Source organism: Stigmatopora nigra, chromosome 5 (genome assembly GCF_051989575.1).
Source record: "Stigmatopora nigra isolate UIUO_SnigA chromosome 5, RoL_Snig_1.1, whole genome shotgun sequence".
NCBI classification, from domain to species: Eukaryota; Metazoa; Chordata; class Actinopteri; order Syngnathiformes; family Syngnathidae; genus Stigmatopora; species Stigmatopora nigra.
In genome coordinates, this window is record NC_135512.1 from 2,828,125 (window position 1) to 2,842,337 (window position 14,213).

A 14,213-nucleotide genomic window follows, 5' to 3' on the forward strand; every position below is an offset into this window, starting at 1 on the left:
AGGTTTACCTTGTCGTCTAGCTAACTTGATATTGTTGTAATACAGAAAACAACCAATGCGAAAGCTGTGTTTTCAAACCTTTTCCGGCTTTAACAGATTGGACCTTTGACACATGGCGTATACTCAGGATGCCTTGTTTTGAAAGTCGCTTGCATAATAGCCACTCTTTATCTGCGTGTCAATAACTCGGAGGGAGTGGCTGCTAAGCGGAGAATAAAAGTAGCGCGCTTCTTTCGTCCCTTTCAATACAGCAGGCTCTTGACGAAGAGAAAGAATGTGTGCTTGTTTTGGTCTGAGCGCAATACGCTAGATGAGACGCTGATAGTGATGAAACTTGCTGACAAATAAGACAACATCTGACTCACGCGTGTTTGGGACTTGAATGTAAGACTCTAAGTAGCGTGTGGGCGGAAGTACTTTTTAATAGTAAACATCACGTGGAACACTGAAGATAATGTCGGAATGGCTTTATTTTGAATGGGCTGCATGGCTTTTGTTGTTATTGTACACAAGTATAAAGAGGTTTAAAGATTGAGCACAAGGTGCAGAAATAACAATAACAAACAAATAGACAAATGAATTATTTATAAATAATAACAATGCATTGGTAATCAATAAATTAATCATAAAAAGTGAAGTGGTCAACTATGATAAGTCGTCAACAACATAAATAAGTAGGTAACTGGACAAATAACAACAAGAAACAAAGATGAATATTCAATAAATAACAATAAAAAATATTCAATAAATAATACAAAAATAAATAAGTAATATATAAATAGTCAATACATCGGTACTACATAGATAAGTGGTCGACTATAATAAGTAGTCCGCAACATAAATAAGTAGATAAGTGCACAAATAACAACAAAAACACACACAAACATATTAATCTTTAATAAATAATATCAACATAAATATAAAATACATAATATTAAAAAAAATAAAAAGTAATACATAAATAAGTGGTCAACTATGTCGTCAACAACATAAATAAGTAGGTAAGTGCACAAATAACAACAAACAAACACAAACATATTATTATTCAATAAATAATACCAAAATAAATATTCAATAAATAATATTAAAAAATAAATAAGCAATAAATAAGTAATGCATGAATTATCAATAAATAACTGGTCCACTATAATAATTAGTCAACAACATAAATGGGCAAGTGTACAGTTAACAACAAACTGATCAATATTCAATAAATAATAATAAAATATAAATAATCAATAATCAAGTGTTAAATAAATAAGTCTTCCACTATAATAAGTAGTCAATAAGTAGGCAAGTGGACAAATAACTACGACAAGCAAACACAGGTTTACAGAAAAACAAGTAAGAAATAATAATAATAAAAAATAAATCATCAATAAATAACTTTTAAATAAGTGGTCCACTTTAATAACAAAAAAATAAACCAATACAAAAGTAGTTAATGTAATAGATAAGTAGTAATCAACATTGAAAAGTCGTAGTAGTAGTCAGCATGATTTCTGCACACTGTATGCAAATGTTTTGCTCCGACTATTTTGTTTACATCTCTTTTGTTTACATCCACACTCAGCAGGCAAAATGTCTTCTATCAGATCTCTCAAGGCATTTAGAGTAAAGCTTTCCAAGCTTAGGACTCCCACCGTGGCCAAATATAGTAAACGTGAATCCGACGGCTTTGTCTGTGTGTGTGTGCGCCGTGTGTTTACATGTGTGTGTTTTTGTATCGAGGGATGGTCTTGTATTTTCCAGAGTAAATGTCCCTAGGACAAAAAAAAAGGTGTTTGTTATTGTTCCCAGCATTTTGCCTGCAGACAACACCACCAATTAAAGGGGCGGTTTTATATGCTAAAAGCAGGAAGTGTTGCCTTGTGTGGCTTCCTGTCATTGGCTGTAAGGGGGCCTTTCCCATGGGGGGGAGGGGGAGGCGGCTTAACTCCCGTGAGCCCGATCAAGGGTAAACGCCACAAACCTTTTGATCGGGATTTACAAAGTTTAAAAAAAAAGTCTTAGAAGAAAAACCAGTGTTGGCCAATCACGGACGGCGTGACAGGCAGCTTACGTTTACCTTAATGAGAGATAATGCTCTCTTCGGCGTCCAATCACGTCTCTCGGTTTGGTGGGGGGGATTGGGGGGGCACAGTGGGTAGCAGAAAAACAAAACAAGGCGTATGAATGAAAGTGGGAGGAGCTTGTTGGCCTAGAAAGGCAAGCAGGCAAATAGAGAGAGAGATAGTGGTGCAGGGATGGGTGAGGCAGAGGGGAGGAAGACAGGAATGAATGAATGCTTATTGTTGCCTTTATTTTTTTATGTACGTTGTTGATGTTTTCTTAAAGGCTGGTTTATAATGCATATTATTAGTTATATAGGTGTTCATAACTATCAATTCCGGGGATCGACAATAGGGGAAGACCCCTCCCCGGAGGTCCGTCACGGCAAATTTAGGGTTAAACGTGGGCGCCTCTCCTGGTTGACATGGAAGAGGCCATTGAATAGCTGCCTCCCCCATCCAGCAAACACATTGGCTAAGACCGAGGGTGGATCTAGGGCTGCAACGAAATTCCGGCACGGAGTTCCAGAAGGGAGGGGGATCGGCTAGAAGTGTGCGTGTGCTGTAGACGAGAGGGAGGGTGCCGGGGTTTGTTTTTTGAGGGAGAGAGAGACAGATTTCCGAGCTGGGGAAAGCCATCTTGGCTTTAAAGTCGAGCTGAGTATTGAGATTAACTCACCTGTCGTCACGTCACCCCCGTTTGTCCTTTGATTTTGAGCAAAGATGGTGGTTGTGAAATATGGCTTATTTACTGTTTTGGGGCTATTTTTTGTCACGTTCGTACATGTTAATGTATACGTTTTTTATGGATTTTATGGTTTTTTGATCATGTTGAATTGTAAAAAAAATGTTTTAAGCATTTTTTTTAACTTTACATTGTGTTTTTAGAACTATATGGTGCACTTAAAAGTCTTAAATTTTCTCCAAAATAGACAGTGTCATTTTCAGAGCATCGGAATTGGGTAAAAAAAAAAAATAATGTTTCGGTTTACTTTTGTTTTTAGGTTTTATTCGTCTTGATCAGTATGAAGTAACACAAAAAATACTAAATTCAGTTTTTGGTTGATTTGGTCGTCCATTTTTAATGAAGCTGAATTTTTCTGATAAAACCAACAAACCACCGTCAAGCCGATTCAAGTCCTTTGTTACAAAATGTCGATTTTGACGGAGGTCCAACTTTATGAAGAGGATTTTGTACAACAACAACAAACAAAAAAATGACTCAATTTCAGCATCACCCTTCCAAAAAATATGAGATTTTTTTTAATCTTTTTACACTGATCTTGTTTATCTACAAATTAGTTGTTTTTTTAGACTTAAATGGACAAAAATTCATCAAACCTGTCAACTGCCACTGCTAATTTTCCATTAAAATAGTATTTTTATTTAATAGTAGCTATCCAATTGATCTTTTACCGCCATTCATATTTTATAAAAATCGCATATTCAAGTCATTTTAAATATTAATGTTGACAAAGCATTTTACAACTTTGAAAATATCCACGTTGGACTTTAGAGGCCCTTTATTTGACTTTATTATTTAAGTGCGATCATATGCAGCGTAACTGATTAACAGCAAACACATTCCGTTTTATGACTTCCATTAAATATCCAGTAAATATTATTTCCTGCTTCCTGTTAAGTGAAATTGTATAAAATGTCACCAATTATTAACTCAACCGTTGCCATATACAAAACATGGAAATAAAATGTGGGCATACGGGGAGATTTTGGGCAATAACGGTAGTAGTACTATTTGGGTTTTTTTAGCTGATTTATCATGATCGTCATTTTGTCTTTAGCCAATCGGCACGGACGTTCGTTCGGTGGAAAGGTCATTGTCTGCCATGAGACGTAATGAGTCTCCACTGGGCTACAGATGAGGCAATAACCTCCCGTTTATTAGATCATTACAGGGCACTGCTCGAACCCGATGGCTAATCCAATCACGTCGACACCACGGCTCTCGGAACAAACGTCGTTTCCCGATAGATCAAATGAAACTTGACACGAGCCAATGACAAATAACGTTCAGCCCGTTGGTGAAGAAAGTTGTCTCCGGGACAAATTAGCGGTCATTCAATTGCATCCTCGCATGTGAACGGTGAACAACTCAATGGGGATTGATGTTAGCATGTTAGCATGTGTTAGCGTCTGTCTTGGCAAATGTTAAAAAAAAATTAGCTGCCTTGTTCGACAAAGTGAGCAGAAGTGAAGGTTTTTCTCGTCCACTGGGTCTCAATGGGAATTGGTGTTAGCATGTTAGCATGCTAGCATCTCTTAGCGTCTGCCTTGGCAAATGTTAAAAAAATTCAGCCGCCTTGTGAGCTACGTGCGTAGAAGTAAAGGTTGTTTTCGTCCACCGGGTCTCAATGGGAATTGGTGTTAGCATGTTAGCATGCTAGCATCCCTTAGCGCCTACCTTGGCAAATGTTACATTTTTTTTCAGACACCTTGTTCGCCAAAGTGAAGGTTGTTCTTGTCCACCAGGTTTCAATGGGAATTGGTGTTAGCTATATTAGCATGCTAGCATCCCTTAGCGCCTGTCTTGGCGAATGTTACATTTTTTTTCAGACACCTTGTTCGCCAAAGTGAAGGTTGTTCTTGTCCACCAGGTTTCAATGGGAATAGGTGTTAGCATGTTAGCATGCTAGCATCCCTTAGCGCCTGTCTTGGCAAATGTTACATTTTTTTCAGCCACCTTGTTCGCCAAAGTGAAGGTTATTCTCGTCCACCGGGTCTCAATGGGAATTGGTGTTAGCATGTTAGCATGTTAGCATCTCTTAGCGCCCACCTAGGCAAATGTTGTTACATTTTTTTCAGCCGCCTTGTTCGCCATGTGTGCAGAAATTAAGGTTGTTTTCGTCCATTGGAATTTAACCAAATGTTTTTTTTGTCTCTGTTTTAGTGTGTTTGGACCGCTGCAAGCACGACGCCTGCAACGCCAAGGGTCAATGCTGCCACAACCAGTGCTTGGGCGGTTGTTCGGAACCCGGGAATGCCAGCACCTGTGTCGCCTGCCGGAACCTTCAGCATGGCAACAACTGTGTGGAAAAGTGTCCCGTTGGGTACTACGTCTTCAGAGGATGGCGTTGTGTCAGCTTCAACTTCTGTCAGGTGGGTTGTTGCTATCATCGTAGATGTTAAAAAAACGGGGGGTGTCAAACTGGGTTCGATTTGTGGGCCAAATAAACTCAGTTTCTTTGGACTTCATTTCCATTTTTGGTTCTTGTAGTTTTAGATCATTTGAGGTCAATTTTGGAGGATTCCCTACTGATTTTGATGGATTTTTTGGGTTGTTTCTTGTGAGCTTTTTGGTTTCTGCTGATTTTTTTTTTGGCACTTTCATTTTCACTTTGGGTACTTTTAGATTAATTGATGTCAATTTTGGTGGATTTCCTACTGATTTTGAGGGACTTTTTGGGGTGGTTCTTGTTAGGTTTTTGGTTTCTGCTGATTTTTTTTGGCACTTTCATTTTCGCTTTGGATACTTTTAGATCAATTGATGTAAATTTTGGAGGATTTCCTACTGATTTTGAGAGACTTTTTGGGGTGGTTCTTTAGTTTCTGCTGATTTTTTGGCACTTTCATTTTCACTTTGGGTACTTTTAGATCAATTGAGGTCAATTTTGAAGGATTTACAACAGATTTGGTGGGACTTTTTGGGTTGTTATTTGTTGGTTTGTTGGTTTCTGCTGATTTTCTGGGCATTTCCAGCATTTTAAGTTACCCTCTTCATCCATTGGCTACCAACCTACCGAATGTTTGACACCCCCCCATTCGACCCCAATAGACTCCCCCTAAAGACCCCATGAACTGATGTCATGTTGTCACAGGCGCTCCACAACCAGTGCAAAGAAACCAAGAGACTGAACCAAGGCCGAGAATCTGGTTGCCACGAATACGTCATCCACAACGGCGCCTGCATTCCAGAATGTCCTTCTGGATACACCACCATCAACTCTTCCATGTAAGTCTGACGCACCCGCCGCCGTCACCCTTATTGATAGTGGCGACTGGCACACGATATCGTCGGCGCCCACATCAACAGGCGTTGTTAGTTTACCGTTTTATCTGTTTATCGTTTCTGTATTTTACAATAAAAGACTGTATTGTTGAATTTATGCACATATAAGCCATAACCTTGATTCAGTTTAGCAACAAAAAAGGCTTATATGCAAGAAACGGCAAAATAAATATATTTCACGAATATAAGGCGCTCTTAAAAGTCTTAAATTTTCTCTAAAATAGACAGTGCGCCTTATAATCCAGTGCGCCTTATATATGGAAAAAACAGAAAACCAAAGACGAAAAACCACCACTGTCGGATATTAAAAAAAACAAAAACGCCTGAACTGAAACAAACCTGTTAAATATGCAGATCAGCCATCTTAGTTTACAAAAGCTCCTCCCCCACTGCAAGATTTTATCCAAAAAAAATCCAAAACATCAACAATGGCTGGCTCTAGAGGTGACTGTGTAGTGAGTGAGTGCTTCATACCTGGAAGTCAATATCAATGACCGTATTTTCACCACTATAAGGCGCACTTAAGTCTTAAATTTTCTCCAAAATAGACAGTGCGCCTTATAAACCAGTGCGCCTTATATATGGAAAAAAGAGAAAACCAAAAACCACCACTGTCAGATATTAAAAAAACAAAAACGCCTGAACTGAAACAATACTTTTAAATATGCAGATGCCATCTTAGTTTACAAAATCTTCCATCATATAGCTCCTCCCCCACTGCAAGATTTTATACAAAAAAAGCTAAAACATCAACAATGGCTGGCTCTAGAGGTGACTGTGTAGTAAGTGCTTCATACCTGGAAGTCAATAGCAATTATCGTATTTTTACGACTATAAGGCACACTTAATAGTCTTACATTTTATCCAAAATAGACAGTGCGCCTTATAATACAGTGCGCCTTATACATGGAAAAAATGTCATTCATTGAGGGTGCGCCTTATAATGCAGTGCGCCTTATAGTCGTGAAAATACGGTAGTTTACCAGTTCAACTGCTGATGTTTTCTGTATTTTACAATAAAAAAAACATCGTCTAATTTGTGTGCATATAAGCCATAACCTTAATTCAGTTTAGCAACAAATAAGGCCTATATGCGAGAAAATAAGGATTTAAGTCATTTAGATTAATCGGTTTTTGCTTCATTTGTGTCATATACTGATGTGATATCATAAAATATATGAGTCTATATCAAGTAAATAGAAAGTTAACAAACATTCAGACCACCCTGGGACGAATTTCAGTCTAGATTTGATACTGTCCTAAAAGCCATTCTTGCCAAAAGGGTTAAAAGTATTCCAAATACTTCGTAAATGTCATTTATCTAGCGTTAGCATTTGTAGTCGTTGGCTGAGTATTGCTTATTTTGGAAACTGCCTTGAATTATAATGCCAGACTCGCAGTTTGTTGCCAATAACGGATTAATTTCCTGTTTGAAAGATTACTCAGTGACTTGGAACTTGTTCACTTAGGCAGCTTAAGCATGATTATTTTCATGTGAATCAACTGTATTAAGGAGCCATTTTTTTCCCTCTTTATTATTTGGGATTTAATCAGAGATGACGGTCGCTGCGGTCAGCATAACTCAAGCAGATTTAGCACATTACTGGACATTCTTGGATTAAAGTAGGCAAAAAAAGAAAATAGGCAAAATGTAATGTTGAATAAATCTGACATAAAACTATCTCGGGTCATTGAGTAGATTCCTTATTTGGAATTGCTAAAAGAGTGTTGCTAAAAGACGAGAATTGTTCCGAAACATTTGCACAGGTTTGGACGGGAAAAGTCAAACATTTTGGGTAAAGGACTACTGTTGTCCCTTTGTGGCTCGGAAAGTTTGACATGTAGCTAAAGTATCGGGCCAAGATGGTGGGAGGAATAGTCTTTTTTTTTTGGGATCATGACAGATGGAAGAAGGGAATTAAAGTGGCCGACGCACTTGGTTTTAGGGTTCTTATAGTAGAGTATAGTAGAGTATAGCAGAGTATAGCAGAGTATAGTAGAGTATAGCAGAGTATAGCAGAGTATAGCAGAGTATAGCAGAGTATAGCAGAGTATAGCAGAGTATAGCAGAGTATAGCAGAGTATAGCAGAGTATAGTAGAGTATAGTAGAGTATAGTAGAGTATAGTAGAGTATAGTAGAGTATAGTAGAGTATAGTAGAGTATAGTAGAGTATAGTAGAGTAGAGTAGAGTAGAGTAGAGTAGAGTAGAGTAGAGTAGAGTAGAGTAGAGTAGAGTAGAGTAGAGTAGAGTACAGTAGAGTACAGTAGAGTACAGTAGAGTACAGTAGAGTACAGTAGAGTACAGTAGAGTACAGTAGAGTACAGTAGAGTACAGTAGAGTACAGTAGAGTACAGTAGAGTACAGTAGAGTACAGTAGAGTACAGTAGAGTACAGTAGAGTACAGTAGAGTACAGTAGAGTACAGTAGAGTACAGTAGAGTACAGTAGAGTACAGTAGAGTACAGTAGAGTACAGTAGAGTACAGTAGAGTACAGTAGAGTACAGTAGAGTACAGTAGAGTACAGTAGAGCAGAGTAGAGCACAGTAGAGTAGAGTACAGTAGAGTATTATATAGTAGAGTAGAGTTGAGTAGAGTAGAAGTATTTTATTGTATTGTATAGTATCTAAAATTATCTCATAGTATCTAAAATAATAATAAATAGTAGTATCAAGTAGTATGTATCTAGTAGTATCTAGTAGTATGTATCTAGTAGTATCTAGTAGTATGAATCTAGTTTTATCTAGTAGTATGTATCTAGTAGTATGTATCTAGTAGTATGTATCTAGTAGTATGTTTCTAGTAGTATGTATCTAGTAGTATGTATCTAGTAGTATGTATCTAGTAGTATGTATCTAGTAGTATCTAGTAGTATGTATCTAGTAGTATCTAGTAGTATGTATCTAGTAGTATCTAAAATTATTTCATAGTCTCTAGTAGTATGTGTCTAGTAGTATCTAAAATTATCTCATAGTATCTAGTAGTATTTAGTAGTATGTATTTAGTAGTATCTAAAATTATCTCATAGTATCTAAAATAATAATAAATAGTAGTATCTCGTAGTATCTCGTAGTATCTCGTAGTATCTAGTAGTATCTAGTAGTATCTAGTAGTATCTAGTAGTATCTAGTAGTATCTAGTAGTATCTAGTAGTATCTAGTAGTATCTAGTAGTATCTAGTAGTATCTAGTAGTATCTAGTAGTATCTAGTAGTATCTAGTAGTATCTAGTAGTATCTAGTAGTATCTAGTAGTATCTAGTTGTATCTAATTGTATCTAATATAATCCAATAGTAGGTTTATAAAAAAAAAATAGAAATTTGGACAATAATGGATCTGGCTGAGAAATTGTATAAAGAAGAAAAACAGGAAATTGAATCCAGCATGACTTACAAAACAAAAACTATGTGTATGACTATTGGCGATTAGCTGGTATGCCATTAAAAACATGTACTGTTTTAACTAGTATTTTTCAAGTACTGCAGTCAAGTTAACTTGCTAAAAAAGCCCGAATCCTATATTTTCGATGCTTGTAGTAGACAAGTCATTGGGTTCAAGTGGACAGATAAACACTGGTCCTTTAAAAGGCTGCTCTCCGGACCCAGTCTGCCTGTGTGTCTGCCTTTTTTTTTTTTTACTTCTCTTTCTGCATCGCAACTAGAGCGTTACTTTTCAAGGAGCTGAATATATGATTTTTTTTTTCTTTCTTTCTGTTTTTCCCGTGTGGTCAGAAGCAGGGCACAAAATACCGTGGAGACACTCCTCCTACCGTTGTTTAACTGTGACCGTCCATGACAGGGTATTTCCACTGCGTCCAGTCAGAAAGTGGAAATGGTCATATATTTGTGGGTGAAATTTCCGTTTTTTTTAATGAGTATTATTCAGGAAAGTGGCTCGTTCGATAGTAGTATAGTGTATAGTATAGTGTATAATATAGTGTATAGTATAGTGTATAGTATAGTGTATAGTATAGTGTATAGTATAGTGTATAGTATAGTGTATAGTATAGTGTATAGTATAGTGTATAGTATAGTGTATAGTATAGTGTATAGTATAGTGTATAGTATAGTGTATAGTGTATAGCATAGTGTATAGCATAGTGTATAGTATAGTGTATAGTATCGTGTATAGTATAGTGTATAGTATCGTGTATAGCAGGCATGTCCAAAGTCCGGCCCGCGGGCCAAATAAGGCCCGTGGACAAATTTTTACCGGCCCACGGCCTCTATCATGAAATCAATAATACACGGCCCGCCAGCACTGTTGACCACAGTATAAAATAAATGTGTACAAAAAGCTATTTTTCACTTCACCAGAAGATGGCAGTAGCCCTGTGGCCGCACTCTGGCCGCCGTGACCCTTGCGTCATTGTTTCAGCCCAGCCCATTTCTAACATGTAAACAAAAAAAGGAAAGTTGACCGGGAGGGCCGCCGCATCCAGGAGAAGTGGAAATTTGAGTATTTTTTCACTGAAATACGAAACAACTGTGTCTGCCTAATTTGCCAAGAAACTGTGGCTGTTTTCAAGGAATTCAACATTAAGAGGCACTACCAGACGAAACATGCTAGCTACGACTAGCTAACTGGGAACGAACGCGGTGAAAAAGTGAAGCAACTGGAAGCTGTTTTAACGGCACAGCAAAGCTTTTTCACAAGAGCCCGTGAGTCAAATGAAAATGCCACAAAGGCAAGCTACGAAGTGGCAACGCTAATTGCAAAGCACTGCAAACCTTTCAGTGACAGTGAATTTATTAAAGATTGTGTAATGAAAATGGTTGAGAAAATTTGTCCCGCGAAGAAGCAAAAGTTTGCCAATATTTGCCTGGCTCGTAATACTGCGGCACGGAGAATTGAAGACGTTTCATTCGATATTAAGAGACAGTTAGAGGCAAAAGGAACTGAGTTTGACTTTTTTCTCGTTAGCGTGCGATGAAGACCTGGACTACATACTGCAGTCAAGATCCCAGTATCACCCTTCACATTAGTGCAGGGAAGATATTTGTTAAGTCCTCTGAGTTGAATAAATTCTTAAATCTCAGTTCATTATTTTTTTTTGTGATGGTCAAAATCAGTTTGAATATGCAGTGATCATTGTTTTGTTTTCACCACTGTTCCTACAGTGAGCATATAATAGTGAATAATATGTGATGTTTCACATGAACTTAGATATCCTTGATAGTTTTCTTAATTTTTTGTGGTTTGTGATTTCGGTAAAAACCTAAATGTAAAAAAAATGTAAAAGTAAAAGTATGCCATTTGTAATTAAAAAAAATCCCAAAAAGTTAATTTGCATTTAATGTTAATGGTTCAAAGAATGTCAGGCAAAAAGTCGGCCCGCACACATTTTCACCTTACCAAATCTGGCCCTCTTTGCAAAAAGTTTGGACACCCCTGGTGTATAGTATAGTGTATAGTATAGTGTATAGTATAGTGTATAGTATAGTGTATAGTATAGTGTATAGTATAGTGTATAGTATAGTGTATAGCATAGTGTATAGCATAGTGTATAGCATAGTGTATAGCATAGTGTATAGCATAGTGTATAGTATAGTGTATAGTATAGTGTATAGTATAGTGTATAGTATAGTGTATAGTATAGTGTATAGTATAGTGTATAGTATAGTGTATAGTATAGTGTATAGTATAGTGTATAGTATAGTGTATAGTATAGTGTATAGTATAGTGTATAGTATAGTGTATAGTATAGTGTATAGTATAGTGTATAGTATAGTGTATAGTATAGTGTATAGTATAGTGTATAGTATAGTGTATAGTATAGTGTATAGTATAGTGTATAGTATACTGTATAGTATAGTGTATAGTATACTGTATAGTATAAAGTATAGTATAGTGTAAAGTATAGTATATTGTATATATATAGTATATATCGTCTTATAGTCAGGATCGTCTAACATTTGAGCCAAAACGCTAATTCATCATTTTACCATTCACGACACGATAGTGTCAAATATCAGTCTTCAAAAATGACAACCCGGATACGACTTGGGAACGCAAAAAAAAAAAAAGTCGGCTCGGCTTAATTCCGGATTTGTCTCTTTTTTTTTTCAGTGTATGACGAGGCGCGTCAAAAGAGCTTTTAATTCCTCGGGAACACTCTAGGCCTTGTTGTGTTAAAAGTGCTGTGTCATGCCTACTCTCAACCAACGCACAACACATTCCCGTTTGGGTCACCCGCACATTTCCGACTCAAGCCATTGTGGTTTTAGGGTTATTTTTTTTTATAAAGGAAAATCAAACATCTCTCTGTTGATCCCTCATACTAACTTTAAAGCCGTTTTAATATAAAAGTCATTGGACTCTTGTCCATAATAGCGGCCCATTATAGTTTGACAGTGGTATGCAAATGAATTGGTTCCAAGAGTGAATGCTACCAAAATAGAGGCAAACTCGTGAGGGAGTTTAGTGTTTGTGTTTTTCTGCTTCTGATAAGTACTTCAAAACAATTTTCGCTACGGGAAGTTGTGGAATTACAGAGAATTTAAGGCGGGGTTTAACTTTTTTCACATTCATGTTTTTGGTTGAGATTTTTGAAACATGGAAGCAATGTTACAGACAAAAAGAGTATAATTATAATATTTGTTTAGTACTGAAAGTATATAGTTTTAAGAAAAATGTATTTGGTTTAGTACTGAAGTTGTACTGTTTTTTTTTTTTAACCAAAACTTTTTGGGTTGAAAATAAGCGGGTCAGAAAATGAATAAATAAATAATAAGGTTTAGTACTGATGCAGTACTGTTTTTTTTTTAAACCAAAACTTTTTTGGTTGAAAATAAGCGGGTCAGAAAATGAATAAATATATAATCAGGTTTAGTACTGATGCAGTACTGTTTTTTTTTTTTACCAAAACTTTTTTGGTTGAAAATAAGCGGGTCAGAAAGTGAATAAAAATAATAAGTTTGTGTTTGTTTTAAATTCTTGTTTGACTGAATTTTCATTTGGGATAGGCTTCAGCACCCCCGCAACTCTCACGGGGACCCACATTATCACGTAAAAAAACAAACAAAAAAAAAACGAAATTATTCATTTATTTATTACATATTTATTGATTATTTATTTATTATTATTTATAAGACTAATGTTCATTTTTTCTTTATTTATTATTTATTTCTTGTTGTTATTCATGCTTTTTAGCTTTAAATCTCATTATACTTGTAAAAGGACAATAATCAACTTTAATGGTGTCCCCTGCCGTTTACTGTCCAAGACAAATGAAACAGACTCCTCCCCCTTTTTGAGTAAACACATAAAAGAAAGTCCTCACGCGTCGGTATTGATCCAAATCGACCCGTATCATGTCAGCAAATGCCGCCCCCGACGACTTTGGCGAGGATGCTGATGTTTTTATTGACCGCCGTCACGCTGTTTGCAGGTTGACGTGCTCGCCGTGCGCTGGACTTTGTCCTAAACTCTGCGTGGGGAATAAAACCATCGACTCGGTCACCTCGGCCCAGGCTTTGAGAGGATGCACCGTCCTCCAGGGGAACATGATCATCAAAATTCGAGGCGGGAGTAAGTAGTACACGTACACCTAGTACACGGCGGCTGCCATATTAGCGAATATCAGCCGAAGCTAACAGTTTTTTTTCATTGTAGATAACATAGCTGCTGAGCTGGAATCCAGTTTGGGCCAGATCGAGGAGGTCACCGGCTACTTGACGGTTCGCCGAGCCTACGCCCTGGTGTCCCTGTCCTTCCTCCGGAAGCTGCGCATCATCAGGGGGGAGCATCTTGAGGGCGAGTAAGTCAAGGACGCCGTAAAAAAAACTCATCTTTGTGGAAAAAAATATATCTTTGTGAGTTGTGGGATCACTTTGCTCCATTTCCTATTTGTAATCTCATTAATTTATTCGATGTCATAATACTCGGACGTTTGGTCCCCGGATGTTTGGTCCCCAGATGTTTGGTCGCCCGGACGTTTGGTCGCCCGGACGTTGGGTCGCCCTGACGTTTGGTCGTCGGACGTTTGACAACATGACAGAGTTTATACTAAATTTAAGTTTAAATTATATTCATGAGAGAGAGTTTAATATCTAAATATCTACTGATGAAACCAGCTCTCAAAATTATATTCACCCAGGCGACTAACCAAACGTCCGGGCGACCAAACATCCGGGC

General features: G+C 37.2%; 1 protein-coding gene across 3 annotated transcripts in view; it reads left to right on the forward strand.

Annotated features, from left to right (window-relative positions):
- insrb (insulin receptor b) overlaps window positions 1-14,213 on the forward strand; it is a 69,519-nt gene that overhangs the window by 45,512 nt on the left and 9,794 nt on the right. For all 3 annotated transcript variants that reach the window (XM_077716598.1, XM_077716600.1, XM_077716599.1), the window contains 4 exons: window positions 4,960-5,168; window positions 5,888-6,021; window positions 13,468-13,607; window positions 13,692-13,836. In XM_077716598.1, the coding sequence (XP_077572724.1) occupies window positions 4,960-5,168; window positions 5,888-6,021; window positions 13,468-13,607; window positions 13,692-13,836 (628 nt within the window). The remainder of the gene's footprint in view (window positions 1-4,959; window positions 5,169-5,887; window positions 6,022-13,467; window positions 13,608-13,691; window positions 13,837-14,213) is intronic.